Genomic DNA, 22056 nt, shown 5'->3' with positions numbered 1-22056 from the left:
GCTTTCCTTTGAGGATGCGGGCTCATAGGTTAGATAGAGAGTGATTGCTTTGATTCCATTTGTTATGGTCAAACAAAATAAAGTCCAAACCAGTAATATATACACACATGATACTTTCAAGCCAAATCAGTTGTGAGAAAAAATTTAAACAGACAAATGTGACTGAAGCCCTGTGAATCCATCAACCAAACAGCAGAGAAAGCAGCAAACCAAGAGTCACACGTTGTCCTCCGCAATGAGTTTCAACCCCAACTCGTGGGTGGGAGCGGGCAGATTGGTGAGCATGACCTTTCTCCTTTTAGCCTCAGGGCTGAGGCTTCCAGGGCTGCAGATAAATAAGCCAGCCTACAGGTCTGTTAGCATGTGATGTGGATCCCTATCCAGCAGGCACTGACCCGAGACTGTTAACTCATTTGATGTAGACCACCAAAGAGCCACTAGATGCTAACAGTGCTGAGCCACTTTCAATCCCCACAAGCCAGACTCCAGGGATGTCATCCCCAAATCAACATACATACATCTCCGGCCCCCCACAACAAGGGGTTACTAATGTTTTAAAAATATAGGCCCTGTTCTGTGAATTAAGCTGGCTCCATCAGTATGCCCTAGGGTCTTTTCCTTTCTGTGAAAGCTTCCTTTGGACAACTGCAAGCCCCGATGAGGAGACCTCCCTGGAACACAGTCAGTTCAAACAGGAGGAAAAAAAAATCCACACTCTGCCATGCAACATCCTTCCAGTGAAACAGGTCATAACACAATGTCTTTTATCCTGTCATTGCTGTCTCCTGTTTGATGCACAGAATAAATCCACAGTGGATTCAGCAGCAGCCCGGTGCTGAAATCTGACAGTTCCACATACCCTGAACCCTGCTGGAGGCCAGTGCTCCCAGAGCTGCAAGAAACCAGAAGTTTACTTTCTAGAATTTTACAGGTACGTGGCAAGATTCAAATCAATCACCTGATGCATTTTTTAATAAGATTCTTTCCCTGTTACTTACACCACAGATGATAAAAAGTAAAATTACCTAGTTAGTTCTTCAGTTGGAGGCGGTTTTGCACTTCACTCAAAGGACGGTGTTTCTAGACTGGTCTGTTGCATTTTCTGATTCTCATGCCAGCATTAAATGAGGAAAATGTCTTAACTTCTATTTAATATCAATTTTTGTAAGTTTTGAAACAAAACCTAACTTTTGCCTTTGACCTGTATATTGTAAAAGTGCACACACACACACACCAGGTGATGAGCAGTAGCTGTGCAATATGCCTACAGATTTATATGAATGGAGTAGATTTCAAGAGATAAGGAGAAGAGTTCAGGGTTTATTAACAAGTCGGAAAGTTTGAAGACACCGGCCACCAGAAGAGAGGTGAAGGAAGCTGGGGCATGTCTGGTCTGGGAACAACAACTGGGAGGCCAGATTTTCCACTCATTCATTTTCACAGGCCAGTACGGAGTTTGAGAAGAATACTAAATCCTCTAGAAACTGTAGCTGGAATTCAGAGAAGCAAGATATAATTAGAAGCAGCTAAAACTAGTGGTTAGTCTGGGACTGGAAGTTAGACATTAGGAAATTAAATTCAGGAGACCTATTTCTGACTTTTCTGGGTGACCGTGGCCAAATTCCTTAACTGCATGCGGCCTCAGTTTCCCCAACTGTAAATCATGGATGATGATACATATCTACTCTGTAGACAGCTTGCAGAACCTGTGATGAAAGATGCCATTTAAGTGCAATGCATAATATTGTTATAATCACCTAAGGAGGATTCAGATAGCAAGTTTAACACACCTAACTCTTGCAAAACAGTGTCACTTGGACTTTAAATGACCACAAATGGTCATCAGGATGACCACACTTTTGCTTCCCAACCCAGAGATGCCGCAAAAGCCACAGCCTCAGAGTGTGTCCCATTCCAGAAAACTGTGACTGAATCCACAGATAAATCCTCAAAGTAATTTACATATAATTTCTTGCCGCTGCTAACACTCGTTATCCAAATTCAGTTGCAGTTGACAGTTTAATGATAATAGCTTTCTGTTTATATATCATCTGTGATAATGTTCCTATTCTCCTTAAATTCTATCCCCAGTAAAAGGGGTGCTCTAATGTATGCAGCCACAGACCAAAATGATAGTAATTTTCCCTTCTAGTTGGAATGGTTTAGTAAACAATTACATTTCAATTAGAGATAGGGTGCTCATGCAGAGGGAAGCACCAGTTCATTCCAGTCAGCTCGCCTCACAATATCAGAAGGAAAATTCTCCAAAGAAAGTTGAGCTATTGAAGTATAATTTACCTGAGTGCATTTTGAAAAATTAATAGAAACTAAATGGCAAATAGTGTACATTATGCATTGGAAAAAACTTTAAAAAATTCTTTAATATCTAGTCAATAGCAGCCAGCTTGAATCAGGACCCGACATTTAAGATTATGTTGAAGGGAGGAGAAGGATAGGTGAGAGCTTATTTCATCTCCCCAAGAGTTTCTATTTAGTGGAACGCTGCCATTAGCACTTAATGAAATATTTCATTTATCACGGGGTATTAAGCCAGCTAGGAGGAAGTAAAAATTTTAAACTACTCCTACCACAATGCATTTCAGATGCTGCTGCACGTCCAGCTCATCTGGACCCAATCAGCATAAAGAGACAGGTTAAAGATGTGAACAGGTCAAAAAGCAAAGAATCCTGGGGAGGTTTATTTGTGACTGCAATTACTTCATTGCAAAGGGATCTGAGTGGCACAGAAAGTTTGAACTGCTGGAGCCCCTTTTTGAATGAAATTCAAAATGGGAAGAGCAAGATGTCCTCTTAGGGCAAAGCACCTCAAACTGGGCTCTCCGAACAGCTCCTACGGGGATTCAGAAAAACTTCACAGGGGGATCTTTAGAGTAACTGGAGTTCCCGTTCAGTCAACCCCAAATTTAAAAGTCATTAATTGAATGTTATTTATTTGTATTACGGTAGCAGGTAGGAGCTCCAGTCACAGACCAGGACCCTGCTGTGTTAGGCACTGTACAGACACAGAACTAAAGACTGTCCCTGCCCCCAAAAGTTTGCAATCTAAGTATAGGACAAAACAACAACAGATGGATACAAGCAGGCGGAGAGCACAAGAAAACAATGAGACAGTACTGGTCAGCACACAGTCATTAGCACAAGCTGCACTTACACCAGTGAGCTCTGCTAAGAGATCCCTGTCCATTTCCAACCTCTTCACGCCCTGAGGATGTTCCACCAAGCTCCTGGCCTGCAGACTAAATATTTTGTTTCTACAACCAATGAGGCTTCATTTGGGCTTGTGATTTAGGAGCAGCTCTTTGCCTCGAAGATGCTGCCTGATATTTTTCCTTTCAGCAGAGTCTACAAGAACTGACTCCAAGTCAGACTTCTCATATCAGAGAATCACATTCAGGCACAGTTCTGAATGGGGGAACAGCACAGTGAATGTTGAGGGAAACCTAAATCCAACAGCAGGGTTTTGAGGTGTGGGGGAGTGTAGAGGAGGGCACAGGGTGAGAGTGTCTATAGAGATGCAGGATATTCAGCCTAGAGGAGAGAGGACCCTTCATCCAGCCCCATCAGGGAAGCAGAGTATGTACTTTAATGGAGTTGCTTTCAAACCCCTTTTGAAAGCTTCCCAGATTACATATCTGACCTATTAATTTACCCTGTCAGAAAGTGAGCCTCAGCACAAAGTCACTGAGCAGTGAGAAATCATTCCAATTCCTTGGCCCACTCTCTCACTGCCACAGAAACTATTCAGCAGGTCAGACCTTCTCCCCACCAGGGCAGCTGCCTGTCCAGGAACACGCAGGCAGGCAGAGAGAGAATTTAATAAAACCAAGCTCTAATAAAAGTGACCAATAGATGGCAGTATCCTAATGAGATGGGATTGATGTAATTACACTCTGACTTATTCTGCCCTGACTCACAATGTCCCTGCAGAAGCAGAGTATCTCATTTCTAGTGGAGTTCCTCGGGTTCCAGGTCCTTTGCTTGGCTGGTTTATTAAACACCACCACAGGTTTCAGTGTCAAACCCTCCACCCGCTAAGCTGTCTGGATTCTATGCAGGAAAATTTGACTTTGGCCAAGGCCTCTCTCTAGCCACAGAACAGGTACATTGAAGGCAACCGCAGGCTTCACTCACCTCCTGCCTGATAACTCATCTAAGCAGTGACTCCAAAAACCCAATCTAGGGAGGAAGGAGGAGTCTAGTCTGTCTCTCTTCAGCCCTCGGCTCGTTTGCTGGGGCTGTCAAAAGCAGCAGCAGTTCCTGCCAACTGTGGCAAGAGGCTCTGTAATATCAACCCCTGCCCACTACCAACCTGCCATCAGATGGGAACAACTCTTGGTCACTACAAAGCTGGGTTGGATTTGAAATGACGACTAAATAATGACCAATCCCTTCAGCCCCTATTATTTTGTTTTGTCAACTGGCTGATAAAGGAGCACCTGCACATGAGCACAACAGACCTGTCCTTAGACGGTTTTTTCATGGTGGACATGCTGGTTACAATTCCTCCTCCTAGGAGTCTGTTGTCACCACCCACACACTAAACAGAGAAGGGTTCATCAACACCATTCAACTTTGTGGTTTTCTTCAGCTAATTGGGGGAGCTATCAGAGTCTGTAACCTCCATGGGTACCTGAGCATGTCAGATAATGCAAAAAACTCCCAGTGACTTCAGCAGGGCCTGGATTCACCCTTTGTATGCTGAGATAATGCAATCAAATCTCATGCTTCTGGGCATTAGCTAATCACTGCAGTGGACAAGAAGGAATCCCCAACTCCACATACGGCACTGCGTAATTGGCTGGGTAATGTACATGATGGTTGGTTGGTTTTTAAAATCAGATGCTGGCCAGAGATAGGATGCGGGACTTGGTTCAAGAGTATACCCAGTGTAACAAATTCTGTGATCTTATTTCTGTAACCACATGCCACTTTCAATCATTAGGACACTGCAGACTGCATTTCTCACTGGCTTCACTGGAGTATTCAGGAGACTCTTGGCCATTAAGAGCCATCCAAGCTCCAGTCTCCAAGGAATCAGATGCAAGCAGTAAGACTATTTTTAACATACTAGATGTACTTTGGGAACTCAACAGTCCTGGGGGAGAGGTTTGTACTCATCTCTACAGCCTACACTGCACAAATCTGCCCTGACAGATTTGGAATTGCATTAGTTCTGAGGGACACACCAATGTGCAGCAAATGAGCCTTAGATAAGGCAAAGCTTTTCAGATCATGGTTCGTAAGACGACATCAGATTGCCCTCTGCTCCCATAGCACACAGTGTTGGGGAGATGAGTAACAAAGAAGGAAATTAAGAGTTTTGCAGCATATGGATCGTCCTGGGTGAGAGGGTTTTTCACATTTGAGATGCTCTATTAAAATCATATTGACATTATAAGGTGGAAAGAAAAATGTCACTGTGCAGTACAGGATTTTGCTATGATTTTGGGTGCAGTTAACTCTGTGGATGCTGCAGACATATATGCACAGACTCAGACAAGCATAAAGACCAGGGATGAAAGAGATCCATTAGGTCAACTAGTTTTTTTCTCTCTGAGACAGTTGGGAAAACGGACACATGGAGGAGACATTACAGGCTTGATTTTCAAAAGGTCCCCAACATCAATAGGCGCTGTGGGTGCTCAGAACTTCCAAGACTCGAACCAGCTTCCCCCAGCCTTTCATTCATCACACGTTGCACGAGCCACAACAGAGCCTCCACCACTTCCAATCTCAGGCAGGTTGGCAGATCTTTACATTGAGAGGGGGCATTTCCATGCTGCATCGCTTCGCATTGCAAATGAACACAAGCAACAGAAAATGCAACAGAGCCCAAGCCTCTGAATTTAATGGCTCCTGAGCCCATTGGGCCCTTGGAGACTCCAGAGCACAATGATGGAGATGTCAGGGAAGAACAATCGGCTGTAAAATATGAAAAGCTTACAACATCAAAACCTACAGCAGCAGACTCAAAAGTAATAATCCCATTACCACTAAACTAAAGCACTAATTACTATTCCCAGTGGCAGGAGTGGACTGACTGCTAATGCTCCTCTTCTGGTTAATGAAGGAAGATGAGGAAGAATATATTTCTCCTCTCTCATATCTTCTAAAATCTGGGAAGTCAGAAAAACTATGCAGGTAATGAAGCCATTCATATTAATGGAAGTCACATTCCAAGGGCTGAGAAGAAACAGAAGTTAGATGATAGTGTACTGTGTAATGCAGAAGACAAATGCCAAACTTCTCGCTAGCAAGGGGGTATTTACCGACTACGCTTTTTAAAATTTCATATGGACTTTGGAGCACAGGTTGGTTTTGGTAGCAAGCCACCACATCTCATACAGGCAATCGCATCGGCTAAAGACTGCAGTCACTCCTCTGGAAACATACAGTAGATGTACTCCATTTGAACAAGAAAGAGGAGAAATAGAGCTTTACTTCTACCAACCATGAATAAGTGAAAAGATTTCTCCTACATCATCATATTCATCAAGGCAAAACCCAGAGGGACTTAGCATCTTTGCAGATCAAACACCACCAAGATTGATCTCTAGCCAGGGCCTTAAGATGGTCAAGCTGGATGTTCAGTCTATGAGTCTATGTCCATCCTTGGTCACATCATCACACCACTGATGCTTTTGGCACCCACATGATCATCAATCATGTAGAAGCATCCCTTGATAAATATGTCCACCCTAATAATGTCCATTCCAAAAAAAGCTGCTGAAATCAGACCAATGCTGACAGAGGAGGTTGCTGGGTTTGGCTACAAATATCCTAATGGATTCAGATTCTCTCCCTCAGCTTCCTTAATGCAGAGCAGGTACAAGCGCATAAAACTCATCAATGCCATTTTAAAAACTCTAGAATAAAAAAAGAAGAAGAAACCTGGTTATCTGGCTGGTCTTCCCATTTCTTGGGAACACTATTTCCTTCTTCTGCAGGACATGTCCCAAGTTTACAGAGATGGTTCAGCAAGTTGATTAATAAGCCTTACTTTTTGCCAGTGCAGCCTGCATCCAGCAAGAAGGTGGATGATTAGAGGAATGGATTTGCAGGTCTTTGAGAAGAAATTAGTTCTCCTCGTGGCACAGAAGCAAGATGGACATCACTTATGCCAAAAGTTACTGCAGAGAGAACCAGATCTAGAGAGAGTGAGTGTTTTCACACATGGCAATCTCTCTGTACACAGACACTGATAGAGTATGGAACACACCATCCTGGTGCCTTTAACAATATAATTTTCACAGATGCTAACAATTGCTCATGCCTCCTAGCAAATGCTAACAAACATCCCACACCCTGTTGTTTAGTATTTCACACTCCTCATTATTTGCCGTTAATTAATTATGTAGAACACAGTACTTTACAGAATACACAAAAAGACAAGGTCCAGGTTTCCAAGAGCTCCCGCCCAGCGATAACCAGGCCAGCAGTATAGTGCAGGGATACAGTGGGCAAGGGAAACAACGTAGGTGGCTTTGCAAGTACTAGGTTTTAAAGAAGAATTTGAAAGAAGGAAGGGATAAAATAAATGGCCTAAGGAGATGAAGACAAAGGGAGCAATTAGCAGAGAGGATGCCGAGGAGCGTAAGGAGAGAAGTGGGATGTAGGAAAAGATGAAAGAAGAGATGTAGACAGGGGCGGAGTCGTGCAGAGCCTTGAAGGGGAGGATGATGAGCCTGAGCGTAAGGACATGCAGATGGAAGCAGAATTTCTGCACAGGAGTTCTGCTCCCAATGGGCTCATTCCCCCTTCACCTGAGCTCATCCTCCTGGGTGTGACAATAAGTGATCTTTACTGTGCCCAATGGGTGCTACAAATCAAAGATTAGGGCTTCAGCTGGGGTAGAGGCAGTAGGAGCAGCAACAAGAGGTTCTGTTTGCTTCCAATAATACAAGTAACAAAAGAGCAAAAGAGAAACACAATCTATGGAATCGGCAAAATCTTTGAGTTTCCCCAAGACTTTCCTATGAGGCCTCTGCAGTGCTGTAGGGATTTGTGGCAAAAGCATTTTGCACAACACCCAAAGTCTAAACATTTATTTAGAAGTCCAGCATCAGAACAGACAAAATTAGGCTCTACTCCTAATAAGAGATCAGATCAGCAAATTGAGAACTCCCCCCCCGCCCCCCGAAGAAAAAGAGCGTTTAGATGCGGCAGCCTGGTGGTTACTGATTTTGCTTCAGATTTTAACATTAACATAAATTAGCTGGTGTCTAAGGTTATGTTTACGCTACAAACCAGGAAGTGTAGTAAGTGTAGACATACCCAAGTTAGCTTTGATCTACTAGCCCCACCCTCCCAGGACCCAGGTACAGACTTGTGTGGCCAACGCCCGTGCTTCTACAGCTTCACTGCTATTATTCTTCAAGCTAGCTTTGATCTAGTTAGATCAAAGTATGTCTACAGGTGTTGTAATCATACCTCCCGGGTACAGTGAAGACATATCCTGAGATTCCTCTAGCTCTGTTTACTTGTTCCAATGTATCCATGACGTAGAAAGGATTGACTGGTTTAGATTTAGGACCTGTCTTTGCGGGATCTCCTCCAGAGAGGAGGCAGTTTTACACTCTGGATTCAGGGCTATGTACAGATCAGTTACTAAGGCAGTATGACTCTAAAGAGATTAGAATCAATTAGTTTAAATTTGGTATTTGAAGTCTGGAACGTTCTCTCATTTTTTTGTTGTTTTCAGGCTTTCTTGGCCATTTAGAAGGAAGATACTTTGTAAATGGAATTTTTTTAATGAGTTTGATAAACTTGAGGAATTTGCAGCAGCTGAATTTGGTTACAGACAGATGAAATATAAATGACTTAATGGTGCCACTGGCATTAACATGCATTGCTTTGGATATTTTATACTGCCGTGTGTGAATACACAACTAAATAATATACGTCACTGTGTCTTATGCAGTTTGCGGATATGCACAACATTGCACACATGCATGAATAGGATTGTCCCCTTACCGAATGCCTTTCATCTGACAGGAGGATCTTAAAGAGCTTAACAACTGTCTGCCCCATTGTTCTAATTTTACAGTCAGAGAACCTAACACAATGAGGTTAAGTGACTGGCCCAAAAAGTTACAGAGCAAGTCAGTGGCAATGCTAGGAAAGTGAACCCAGTTCTCCTGTCTCCTAATTGCTGCTCTTATCACCACTCCTTACTCCCGTGAGTAACTAGTTTATAAATAGCACAGTACAGATGAACATGGCCATGCATATTTATGTACTAACATAAATGACAACTCTAGAGTATGCAGACCCAAAAAGGTCCACATGCGCTCACACAACTATGATTTACACGTGCAAAATGGGCTCCATAGACAAACAGCTTCCAGTGCAGCACAGAATCATAGAAATGTAGGACTGGAAGAGACCTCGAGAAGTCCAGTCACCTGCACTGAGGCAGGACCAAGTAAACCTAGATCACCCTGACAGGGGTTTTTTCTAACCTGTTCTTCAAAGCCTCCAATGATGGAGATTCCATAACCTCCTTTGGAAGCCTATTCCAGAGCTGAACTAGCCTTAGAGTTAGAAAGCTTTTGCCAATATCGAACCTAAATCTCCACTGTTGCAGATTAAGCCAATTACTTCTTGTCCTCCCTTCACTGCACATGGAGAATAATTGAGGACGTCCTCTTTACAACAGCCTTTAACATGCATGGAGAGCATCACCAGGTTCCCCTCAGTCTTCTTTTCTCAAGACTGAACTTCCCAATTTTTTTAAACCTTTCCTCAGAGCCCAGGTTTTCTAAACCTTTGATAAAATTTGTTCCTCTCCTCTGGGCTCTCCAGTTTATCCACATCTTTCTTAACATGTGGTGCCAGAACTGGACACAGTGCTCCAGCAGAGGCCCAACCTGTGCCACGTAGAGCGGGACAATTATCTCCCGCATCTTACGTGACGACACACCTGTTAATACACCCAGCAAAATATTGACCATTTTCACAATCGTGTCACATTGTTGACTCATTCAATTTGTGATCCACTACAACCCCCAGATCCTTTCCAGCAGTATGACCACATGGCCAGTTAGACCCCATTTTGTAATTGTGCATTTGATTTTTGCCTTCCTAAGTGAAGTACTTTGTACTTGTCTTTATTGAATTTCATCTTAAGTTCAGACCAATTCTCTAATTCGTCAAGGTAATTTTGTCCTTGTGGTAAATTTGTCAAGTTCTAATTTTGTCCTCCAAAGTGCTTGTAACTCCTCCTAGCTTAGCATCATCTAAATTTTTTAGAAGCATACTCTCCACTCCATTGTATTGAATAGTACTGGACCCAGGATTGACACCTGTGGGATCCACCAGTTGTGCCCTCCCAGTTTGACAGTAAATCATTGGTAACTATTCTGAGTAATATCTTTCACCCAATTGTGCACCCATCTTATAGTAGTTTCACCTAGACCACATTTCCCTAGTTTACTTATGAGAATGTCATGTGGGACTGTGTCAAAAGCTTTACTTAAAAATCAAGGTATTTCACATCTATGGCTTCCCCCCATTCACTAGGCCAGGAACCTGTCAAACTAAATTAGGGTGGGTTGGCATGATTTGTTCTTGACAAATCCATGCTGGCTATTCTTTATAACCCTATTATCCTCTAGGTCGGGGTCGGCAACCTTTCAACAGTGGTGGGCCGAGTCTTCATTTATTCACTTAAATTTAAGGTTTCGCGTGCCAGTCATACATTTTAACATTTTTTAGAAGGTCTCTCTCTATAAGTCTGTATATTATATAACTAAACTACTGTTGTATGTAAACAAGGTTTTCAAAATGTTTAAGAAGCTTCATTTAAAATTAAATTAAAATGCTGATCTTATGCCGCCAGCCCGCTCAGCCGGTTGCTGGCCTGGGGTTCCGTTCACCTTGGCCGGCAGTGGGCTGAGGGGGCCGGCGGCCAGGACCCCAGACCGGCAGTGGGCTGAGTGGCTCAGCCCACTGTCGGTCTGGGGTTCTGTTCCCCAGCTCCTGCCAGCCAAGGTCCCGGCTGCTGGCCCCGCTCAGCCTGCTGCCGGTCTGGAGTCCCGGCCCTGTCCACATAGAGTAGGTACCTACCTTCTCCCTGGTTCTAGCCATTCTCTTCCTCTCTGCACTGAGATGAGGGTGGGAGTGTGCTGAGAACAGGGCTGGGGGTGAAGGAGCAGGCTGGGGGTTGGGGTGCAGGGTCTGGCCAGGAGCTAGAATGAGGGAGGGGGCTCAGAGTTGGGCAGGAGGTTTGGGTGTGGAGCGCTTACCTGGGCAGCTCCCATTTGGTGCGAGGGGTGCAGGAGCTCCCATTTGGTGCAAGGGGTGGGAGTGGGGATGTGGGGGGTACAAGAGTCAGGACATGGGGTGTAGGGGGGCTGGGTACGTGTGGGGGGTGCAGTAGTCAGGGCAGAGGGCTGGGGTCGTGGGGGTGCTCCCAGACCCCGCCCTGAGCAGCTCACAGCAGGGGCCTGGAGGGGATATGCCCTGATTCCACCCCCTTCCCCAAGGTCCCCGGAACAGAGAGCACGCTGCAGCTCCGCTTTTACCTCTCCCCCTCCTAGCAAGGACTGTCAGCTGATCGGCCGCAGGGAGGGAGAGAAGGAGAGACAGGAATCCAGCGGCCGGGGGGGGGGGGGGGGAGGAGAAGAGGCCGGGGGAGAGGGAAGCTTGCCTGCCCTGCAAGGAGAGAGCGGTGGGCGGAAAAGAGCGGGCCGGGCCAGGCCGGATTTTTAGTGGCACGCTGCTGTCTGCCCAGGTCTGGCAAACAGCAGCATGCCATTAAAAATTGGCTCGCGTGCCATAGGTTGCTGACCCCTGCTCTAGGTGCTTACAAACTGATTGTTTCATAGTTTGTTCCAGTATCTTCCCAGATATTGAAGTTAGGTTGATTGGTCTGTAATTCTCTGGGTTCTCTTTCTTCCCCTTTTTAAAGAGAGGTACTATGTTTATTGTTCTCCAGTCCATGGGACCTCACTTGTCCTCCAGGAGTTCTCAAAGATAATTGCTATGAATCAGTGGGGATTTCTGAAAGTGAACTGGGTGTGCTCGCATTTTTGAGATTGTACCCATTGTACTTCCTTTGAAATTCTGGCCCTGCATATCTGGGCTTACCATGTCCCGCCCCTGCATACAATCTGAGTGCTCGTAGTGTCTGGTCCTGTATAGTATGTGTGACCACACAGAGAAAATGCAGAAACATACTGTGAAAGCCAGCTCCTAGAGTACATGCCTGTCTCATACATACAAATACGATGTGCAGCTTTATTCTCTGGGCACAACACACACCCCACTCTTGAAAATGTGCCCCTTTAAGTGCCTTGGCCAGTGCACAGATCTGGTGTATCAGTTTCTAGCTAGTTACACTTTAAGCTTACACTTTCTGCAGAGAGAGCTGTGAAGAGATTTTCCTCGTAAATTATTGCTATTGAAGGTTACTCCAAAGACCTTGGTGCCCTCAATTGATTATGAATCCTGCATTCCCCAACATACACGCTCTGTTTCATTAACTACAGATGGGGCCAGGATGAGGATACTTTTAAAAAAATGGCTTCTCTTGGCTGGATCATTACAGCCTAGTTTTAAAATGGTTTATTTTGCTTCCATGGTTGTACCTCCCATTTGTCAACAGAGCTTGTTCCTGACCCATATAATTATTGGGCTTTCATATTATTCTTTCAGAAAGCTCAGCCTGTAGGCGGAACATAATGCAATCTGTTCAGAACACCTATGTATGGGATGCTATGGAGAAGAGCTGACTCAGTCAGGACAAGGAGGGGAGCAGTAACAAACACCTCTGTGCAAATTCTAACGTAAGACAAAATGAAGATCTCAGACCTTATCTTCAAGGCAACACCAAGAGTCTGTGCTTCCACAGACGTCACTGGGAAACAACATAAAAATCTAAAGAAAGACAGTCCCTGATTTAAATTAAATCTTAGAAGGTTACTGAGAAGGTCTTTACAGCTGTGTATTCTAATAATAGCTACTAGCATCTGCACCTTTATGTAAAAATAAGCAATCGAAGCAAACATGGCCCTCATCTCTAAGCACAAACAGCGACAGATAAACTCTCCTCTTGGTCTGTCATAAATATAAAGGGAAGGGTAACCACCTTTCTGTATACAGTGCTATAAAGTCCTTTTACCTGTAAAGGGTTAAGAAGCTCAGGTAACCTGACTGGCACCTGACCCAAAACGACCAATGAGGGGACAAAATACTTTCAAATCTGGAGGGGATGGAAAAAGGCTTGTGTGTGTGTGTGTCTGTGTGATATCTTTGCTGGGAACAAATCAAGGATGCAAGCCCTCCAACTCCCGTAATGTTAGTAAGTAATCTAGCTAGAAAATGCATTAGGTTTTTTTTGTTTTGGCTTGTGAAATTCGCTGTGCTGGAGGAAATGAGTATTCTTGGTTTTGGTCCTTTTGTAACTTAAGGTTTTGCCTAGAGGAATTCTCTATGTTTTGAATCTGACTGCCTGTAAAATTATCTTCTATTCTGATCTTACAGAGGAGTTCTCTTCTCTTTTTTTGTTCTTCTAATAAAGTTCTGTTTTTTAAGAATCTGATTGGGTTTTTTGGATCTTAAAAATCCAAGGCTGGTCTGTGCTCATCTTGTTTATTCTCACACCCCCTTTCCTGGGGAGGCTTAAGAGCTTGGGGGGATATTTTGGGGAAATCGGCATTCCAAGTGGTCCTTTCCCTGTTTTTTGTCTAAATCACTTGGTGGTGGCAGCATACTGTTCAAGGACAAGACACAATTTGTGCCTTGGGAAAGTTTTTAACCTAAACTGGTAAAAATAAGCTTAGGGGGCTTTTCATGCGGGTCCTGACATCTATACCCTAGAGTTCAGAGTGGGGAGGGAACCCTGACATGGTCAAACCCCAGAGAGGTAATGAAGGTGGCGAGAGACATTTACCGTGACACGGAATGGCGTTGTGGTGGTGGGCTCCATGCTGGGATTTTTCTCCATGACCCCGCTGGGCATGCTGCGCCGCTGCCCGGCCCTCTCTGGGGGGGACTCTGCAAAGGGCACAGAAAACAAAGGACAATTAAAACCACACACCCAACGCCAGAGCAGCAGCAGGATGGGGGCAGGCCACTGCAGGTGCAGCTTTCTTCTTTGAGATACACTTGCAAATGAGCTGACTTAACAAGCCCACTCTAACCACTCGCATTTCTCACAGTCACCAAGGTGCATGGTTAAACAGCAGGGCTTTTCTGCTTACAATGACTGGCATTTCCTATAGAACCTTCCCATTTCAGGATCTCAAAGTGCCTTCTCTACGTTCGTTAAACTCCAGAACAGACCCACGAGGGAGCCATCATTATTCCCATTCTGCAGATGCGTAAAAAGGAAATGCAGAGCAGCTAAATACAAACTGTACACAAATCAGCGATCCATGCACATGCTGCTTTGACACTCCTAAGGCAGAAAGCAAGCCTGCTCTTAGGGCTAAAGAACAGAACTGAAAATCAGTAAGTGGGGCGGGAGAGCAGGGAGTGAGGAGGCTAAATTCATGAGTATCTATAAAGCGCTTGGGGAATCTCAGAAGGAAGGCTACAGATTAGGGCACAGAGTTAGTTTCAAAATGTGTTTTTTCAGTTAAATGCACAATCCATAATCCAAAAGCACAGTGGGATTCAGGGAAGTGGTCGTATTATCAGAGTGCCACACGATGGGGCCAATTCCTTACACTGGTTCCACACCTTTTCACCCGGGCTCTTAGTTTTGAGCAATAATAATAGTCTGTCCTTCTCTTTAACCTGCAGATCTCGCAGTGCTCTCACAGCCTGACTAGTGGAGCCTTGCAAGATATCTATGAGAAAAAACACATCAGCTCCACCTTATAGATCAGGAAACTAGAATAAAGGGGACCTGCCTGAAATCACACAGGCAGCCTGCAGTAAAGCAGCCGGAGCACAGAACCCGAACGTCCCAACTCCACGGTCCCAGATCATGAACAAAGTGGCCTCCCCGCCCTTCTGCACATCTACTCAGACAAGTGTCCCACTGCTAGCAGGACAGAGCCTCCTCTTCAAACCTACACAGGGCTCCAACTGCCAGGAGACACCAGGGAGCTCCCAGGCTGCCCCTGGGCGAGGCGACAGTCACGCCTCCAATTGCAGCGATGACAGTGTCTAGTGCCTCTCAAATGAAGGTCCATTGGGTACTGAATAGCACAAGGGAGTGGATGCTAAACTAGAAGCTCAGACTTCTTATTTTATTAGGACCTAGGATCTCCAGGGCTCTGATTTATTCACATCCTTTGGGGGCTTGCAACGTATATTATCCCAATTGCTCCCTATTGTTTATCGTTAAAGAACCACTTAACGTCCTTCGTGTGACTCTGCTAATCAATGTCACTGGCCTGGAGAAACCCCCAGTGCTTCACCACTTTTGAAAGAGGAGAGGATCTCAATGAGTTTTTGTGGCATTTCCTAAGCACAGGATCCATGCAAAAACAAGTAGATTCCAGAATCTACAGAAAACCAGCTCTTCCCCCTCCCCCGTCCAACATAAGATAAACTAAAGAAACTAATCATAATGCTTAAACATTTGTGAATATTGTTCAAATACCATATTTCACAAGCAACAGGTCCGCTCACCAATATGATGACGTTGCTGAGACCATGGTTGGGAACAACAGGTAGCTTAAACTTGCTGCAAAGGCAAATTACTGGGGTATACTGTGTTATGGGGAGGGCTTTGCAAATTAGCATGCAAAGAAATTTAAAGCTGGGACAACCTATACTTTTGAATGTCTGAAAAAAGCGTGCCTCGTGTAACTAGTGTAACTTAGAGGTGCTTTGTTTGCCAATTCTCAGCTTTTACCACACCTGCGATCTGCAATTTGCTGCAATCAGGTCTTGGCAAAGGCTCAGCCTTGGCAAGGATTCTCTCCTTGCTTTTGCCATAGGCTGCCATCAGCTGGGGCCGTAACTCCAGAGGGCACTCGCTGAGCCGCATATTAAACTACTGCAGGATTGTGAGAGTCTCCTCCTGAACTGGATAAAATGCCTGCTCAGTGACATCTTCATTGGTGGGGGTGCCCATATGGAGCTCCTGAGCTTTGGCCATGCAACCTGTGTCTTCAGCCAAATCCCAGGAGCAGCTAATTCACTGCTCTCAGAATCTGTAGCCAAGACTTCCAATTAGCTAGCTGCCTTCTTTGAAGAATGTTGCCTCTTGCTTCTCAAGGAAGCAATCAAGTCTTTTGGTTTTGTGCTGGATTTGTGCTGGAAATGGCCCACCTGGTGATCACTTTAGATAAGCTATTACCAGCTGGACAGTGGGGTGGGAGGAGGTATTTTTTCATATTCTCTGTGTATATATAAAGTCTGCTACAGTTTCCACGGCATGCATCCGATGAAGTGAGCTGTAGCTCACGAAAGCTCATGCTCAAATAAACTGGTTAGTCTCTAAGGTGCCACAAGTACTCCTTTTCTTTTTAAGTCTTTTGGTGTTATCCCCTTTTGCACGAAAGCTCTCACATGATTCCTTTGATCAGACTCCTTTTTTGGATTGTCATAAAGAAGCCACTTGATTATAGTGGTTTCCAAAGTGGGTTCAAGATGACATGGAAACAAACAGGCTGCTTTGCATTTTTAATTATCAGAACTATGAACAGGCAGATTAACAATTCTTCTCATGTACATGGCTGGAGAACAAGAGTAGGACGACTAAATTAAAAAAGCGGCAAGAAATCCCTTGCCCTCTCCTCCCCGTCCAATGCAGAGCCAAACACTGCCAGAGCCTATAGCTCAAAGGGATAGCACCAGTTGCTCTATGTAAATGTCACAACACTTTTGACTTGCACCATGGTGGCTTTTCAGATCAAGTTGCACAATTGTCTGCCTTTTTCTTTATAGCCTCTGAATCTGCTTCATCTTCTAATCGCACAGGGCAGAATTCTGAGGAGTAAAGGAAGCAGATTAGAGGTGGGCCAAGAAGACTGTGTTTGGATCTGGGGTAGGTTGAAACAAGAACTCGGGAGTCAGGCTCGAAGTCCATTCAGGACTAGGGTTTGGAGCCAGATTTGTTTGCACTGAAGTCTCATGAGCTGTTCTCACAAGATCTTACCCCAAGATTTCAGTTGCATACAATCCAAAACCAGAACACAGACCACTTCCATCTTCTGATCTGAGCCCAGAATCAAAACATACAGATGGGTTAGGATCACATTATTCTCCAGCTCCAATTTCAAAAGGGGTTTGCAGCCAAGTTTCCAGTTTTGACGCATTCAGAGCTCTGTTTGTATCACAGCAAATGCACCCCCTGGATCTCTGTGAAGAGGCTAAATACAGCAATGGGAGGGAGGGGTTTTGTTGGAAGGAGATAATCGCCCCCAGACAGATTAGGATCCTTCTTTCTGTCAGAAGATTATAGCAAAACCAATTGTATGTGGTGGAGAGGAACAACAAATTAAGGCTTGGATTTGCCCCTCTCCCATCCTCAGTGCTAGCCCAAGAACTACTGATCAGGAAAGCCTTGCATGTTTCTTACTCACCCATACCACGGGTGTTTGGCAGGGCTATTACCTCTGCCCATAAATGAGCCACTGTCACCAGCACCTGTCCATATGAAGTGCATGGTTACATTTGCCTCCCTGCCTACAGCAAAGACAGGCAGGCTGTAGGAAGACAGAGTCAATCTTTGACTTTACCTCTCTCCTTCTTACTTCTACTGAAAGTTCCTTCTATTTTGTCTGCCCATCTGGAAACGGAACAGCCCTTAGGGATGGCCTGGGTTCTAGTGATTTGACTTGGGGGTGGGGGGGATGAAGCAGTTCTGTTATTCCTTTCTATAGGAGTGAAGTCTTAGCACACAAGACAAAGGAGGATTCCTAGATCCTATTCTCAGCTCTGTCACAGACTCACGGGGTGACCCTGGACCTTTAAGTACTTTGTTGCTTAGGTTCTCAGTCTGTAAAATAGGTTTAATACTTGCCCATCTCAGAGCAGTGTTATGGGGTTTCATTAAAGTCTGTAAATTGTTTTAGGTCCTAAAATGAAAGATTCTGTGGAAGAGGAGTGTGTTATTACAGGCAGCTAACCAGAGTGGCATTTACAGAAGTACTTAGTATTATCAAATGCCACCCGCTCCTCACTAGCTGCTGAGTTTCTATGTAAATTGGATATCAGCCTTCAGCTCATAGAAATACTTGGATTATACCTTCATTTGACCATTTATTGGCTCTAGATCCGAGGTGATTTGGGGGCTTAGACACACAGTATCTCTGGACACTATTTGCTGTCCAAAAGTCTTCAGCAGGTTATTAACTTAAAGCCGCCAAATCTCTCCTTTATGACACGCATGACCTGAGAAATCACTGAAGTAACAGTCTACAAAGGAGGATTATACGTGCAGGCAAACTGGATCTGAACGACGACTCCTTAGGTGTAATTGATAAAGCCACATTATCACACAGCAGAGATGCCAGTGGGCAAAACAAACACGGATAGCAAAGAAAGCGATGGCTTCCATGTTCCCTCATGTTTTCACCAACCTTCCTTGTACGAGCCAGGCTAAAGTGGCTGGGAAGCATGTGAATGAGTAGCAGGCGGATTTTCTGCCCTTGCTCTTGGGAAGTTGGGCCAGACTTAACAAACACGCAGTATTGCTGTTCCCTTACAAACGCTTTGATGGATCAGAAGAGGGATACAAATCACAGGAGGCAAAAATGAATTTTGTTGCTACCCCACCTCAGATTATTCATTTAATTTCCTTTTTGCCACTGATGGCCTTGCTTCTTTTTTCTGCTTGTTTCTCAGCAGAAACAGAGAGAGCGAGACCACTTTACTCATCATCAGTTTCACTTCTACTGCATCTTATGCAAAAATATGCTCCTTTTGCTGTCACCTTGAGCTCCTTCTCCCTCACCTCCCTCCCCGTCCACCTGGGACATCCTGTCATAAACCTATACTGTCAAATCTCTGGGTCAGAGCCTGATCTTTGATTGGGGCTATGTGCCGCTGTAATTATGGAGCAGTGATAATGACTGTCATAGTGAAGGCAGGTTTCAGAGTAGCAGCCGTGTTAGCCTGTATCAGCAAAAACAACAAGGCGTCCTTGTGGCACCTTACAGACTAACAAATCATAGAATCATAGAATATCAGGGTTGGAAGGGACCTCAGGAGATCATCTAGTCCAACCCCCTGCTCAAAGCAGAACCAATCCCCAATTTTTGCCCCATATCCCTAAATGGCCCCCTCAAGGACTGAACTCACAATCCTGGGTTTAACAGGCCAATGCTCAAACCACTGAGCTATCCCACCCCACTCCCAATCTGGCCCATTCAGCACAATTGGAAGGCTCTACTCAGAGACCCAGCATAAAAAAGCAGCAATTTAGGATTATTGCAGGTATAGACTAAGGTGCATTGGCAGGAATCCAGTCAGGGGGAGGGAAGTTTACACAAATATGCCTGGGTTCTCTCGAGTCCATTCTCCACAAGCATCAAATCCATCCACATCCACAAAGAACTCAATTGTGCAACCGAGAGTAATACGAGTGTGAGGAAGGACTGCAGAATGGGGGTGGGGGTGGGACGGTTGACACTAAAGCAGAGCAACAAACTCCTGAAGGTATTTTTGCAATATAAAATATTAACTTACTCAAGTGGCCAGTGCAAAAAGTACTACACTGAAAACACTTAGGGAGTTTTTAAAAATTACTCTGAAGGAGATCAAAAGAAAAGTATTCCCCTTTCTGGTCAGTTCCAGAACCTCCTAAAATTATTCTTTAATACAATAATTCCTCAATACAAAAAGGTATTAAGTATGTAAATCTCTGCACATCTAGACAAGACAAATTTAAATAGTAAAAAAATATTATGTTGGCCAACTCAGTGGCTTTTTTCAAGCATGAGAAAAGCTTGACTTTGGGAATAAACTGGCAACTCTTCCAATTCCCAGGGTAACATAGATAAAACAGTACTTCAGGATACATTTATTATCTAGCTACCTCACAATGGAGCAGTCCACCTGTGACACAGTGTTTAGAAAGACGTGTAACCCTTCTGCTTGTCAGAATTGGCAGCAACAAGGGCCGGGTTCAATAACTAGGGGTTCCATTCCAATAACAATGCAAAACCGGCTCAAGCCCCCACCCAGTGACCTGGGACAAATATATACCACCCCCGCTGGGCACCTCCAAGAGGCAATACTTCCCCTCTCGCAAGCACATATAGTCTGAGTGTAGCAAAAAGCCTTTTAATAACAGAGAGAAACAATGTGGCATTATGTTGGGGAAGCATGTATTTGGGCATAAGCTTTTGTGGGCTAGTTAAGGCAGATACAAATGGACAACAACTTTCTGGTTCTCCTACATTCTCCATTAGCCCAAGGCTGTGATGTGCTTGGCTTTGCAACACTGCCGGGGAAGATAATCTAAAATAAAACTAACTTCCTTGAAATTCATTAAAAATAGACTGGAAAACATTTATCCCAGGTTCTTAAATATATATAAATAAAATGATCTGCCTCCCCATGTGTGTGAAACTTTTCTAAGCAGTGGAGGTAGGAACATTTACTGTCACGCCAAGCTTACTACCCACAGTATTAGGATGATGCTAATAAATATTCTAAATAATAATAATTAAAAATACTTAGTACTTCATAAACATTAATTAATTTAGGATCGTCAGGAACATGGCTACGTCTGAAGATTATTTCTAGACTGTAACAAATGGATTTGATTTGTTAACTGTTAATTTGATTGGTTAATCCCTGGTGTTTGAATTAGGAAATTAACTAATCCTCATCACAGTTTTTATATCCCCAATTTTCAGATGGAGAAAAAACCATAGAGTAGTTAAACTATTTACCCAAGGCTTACAGGAAGTCAGCAGCAAAACTGACCATGTCAGCAGCTCTGGGGTCCCAGGCTCCTGCTCAGCCCACTCAAGAAGGCTGCTTTCTTAACGGTCATTCAAATTACTCAAAACAGCGCGTGTAACACATGGCACCAATATTAATACTGTTCACTTTCCACTTAACAAGTCTTATTTTACAGTAGCATCACCTGTTCCTGTAGGTCACAGCTAGTCCAAGAAGAGGTCATCAGAATTACCCTCTCACTGTTAGGAATGAAATGTACTGACTACTTCTACTTGAGCAAGTGTAACATTCTCAGTTCACTTCCCTGAAAGCCCCATATAATTCATGCTGAACAAGGTTCCAGGAGCCAGCCGATGGAAGAGACAGATCGTAAGAACAAAGGAAAAGCTGGAATTACTAACCGACCAGCAGAGACTTCCAGCAAGTTCTCACTTGGACTTTCTGATATGAAACTGTTCTGACTTCAAACAAGAAAAGGAGGCACAAAATCTGAATGCACGCCCATAAAGTTAGCAATAAGAATCATCTCCCTTAACTCACCAAAAGGAAACGGTGCTTGTTAGCAATCCCTATGCCATGACACTCCGAACAAGTCAGGAATAAGATGAGATGCAGAGCTGATGACTTCATCATCTTCTACAGGAAGAAAGTGAAATATGACTGGAATGCTGGCTGGAGAGGCACAGCAGGAGGTAGGGAGCGGAGAGATGTCTTTGCCAGGACTCTAATGCTGAAGTGCTTTAAGGAATGGAGACTTTAGAGGATAAAAAAACTCCAGCAGGTCACCTGGAAATACTGAAGAACTACTGAAGTCCATTAGGACTGGAAATGGACATGGGAAATACAGTCTATACAATGCCCATGAAAAAGAGTTAAACACCCTCTTTCTTGCCCTCCGGATATGATCAGCCAATGAAAAAGTTTGTTATGGTTACCCAATGCGTCATTATTTTGTCCCCTTGGCAGAATGTTTTGATACTCCATGACCTGCTTTGGAGATTTAAAGGGGTGGAGTTTCTGTGAAACCAGGGGGAACTGGAATTACCTGTCTCTTGTTCGTGCTGTTTAATTACACGCAGCTGAATTAATCTCTTCACCTTAATGAACTCACATGTTCTTCAACTAATTTCTGCACCATTTAATGGCTCTTTAACCCAACCACAACAGGAGAGAGGAGGCAGCAAACGTAGAAAGAATGAATATACTCAGAGTGGCTCA

At 44.2% G+C, this 22056-nt stretch overlaps 1 protein-coding gene across 11 annotated transcripts in view; it reads right to left on the bottom strand.

The window, feature by feature from the left end:
- DAB2IP (DAB2 interacting protein) overlaps positions 1-22056 on the bottom strand; it is a 275146-nt gene that overhangs the window by 218068 nt on the left and 35022 nt on the right. For 9 of the 11 annotated variants that reach the window (XR_012155308.1, XR_013634766.1, XM_073314876.2 and 6 more), the window contains exon 2: positions 13916-14019. Coding sequence is in view for 6 of the 11 variants with exons in the window: in XM_073314874.2 (XP_073170975.1) it covers positions 13916-14019 (104 nt within the window). In the remaining 5 variants the exon portion in view is untranslated. Of the gene's footprint in view, positions 1-13915; positions 14020-21378; positions 21443-22056 lie in introns of those variants that run through there. The other 2 variants (XM_073314885.2, XM_078849096.1) reach the window with 2 other exon arrangements.

The sequence above is a fragment of the Lepidochelys kempii genome, chromosome 16 (genome assembly GCF_965140285.1).
Source record: "Lepidochelys kempii isolate rLepKem1 chromosome 16, rLepKem1.hap1, whole genome shotgun sequence".
NCBI classification, from domain to species: Eukaryota; Metazoa; Chordata; order Testudines; family Cheloniidae; genus Lepidochelys; species Lepidochelys kempii.
This window is presented reverse-complemented; position numbering and strand designations above follow the sequence as displayed.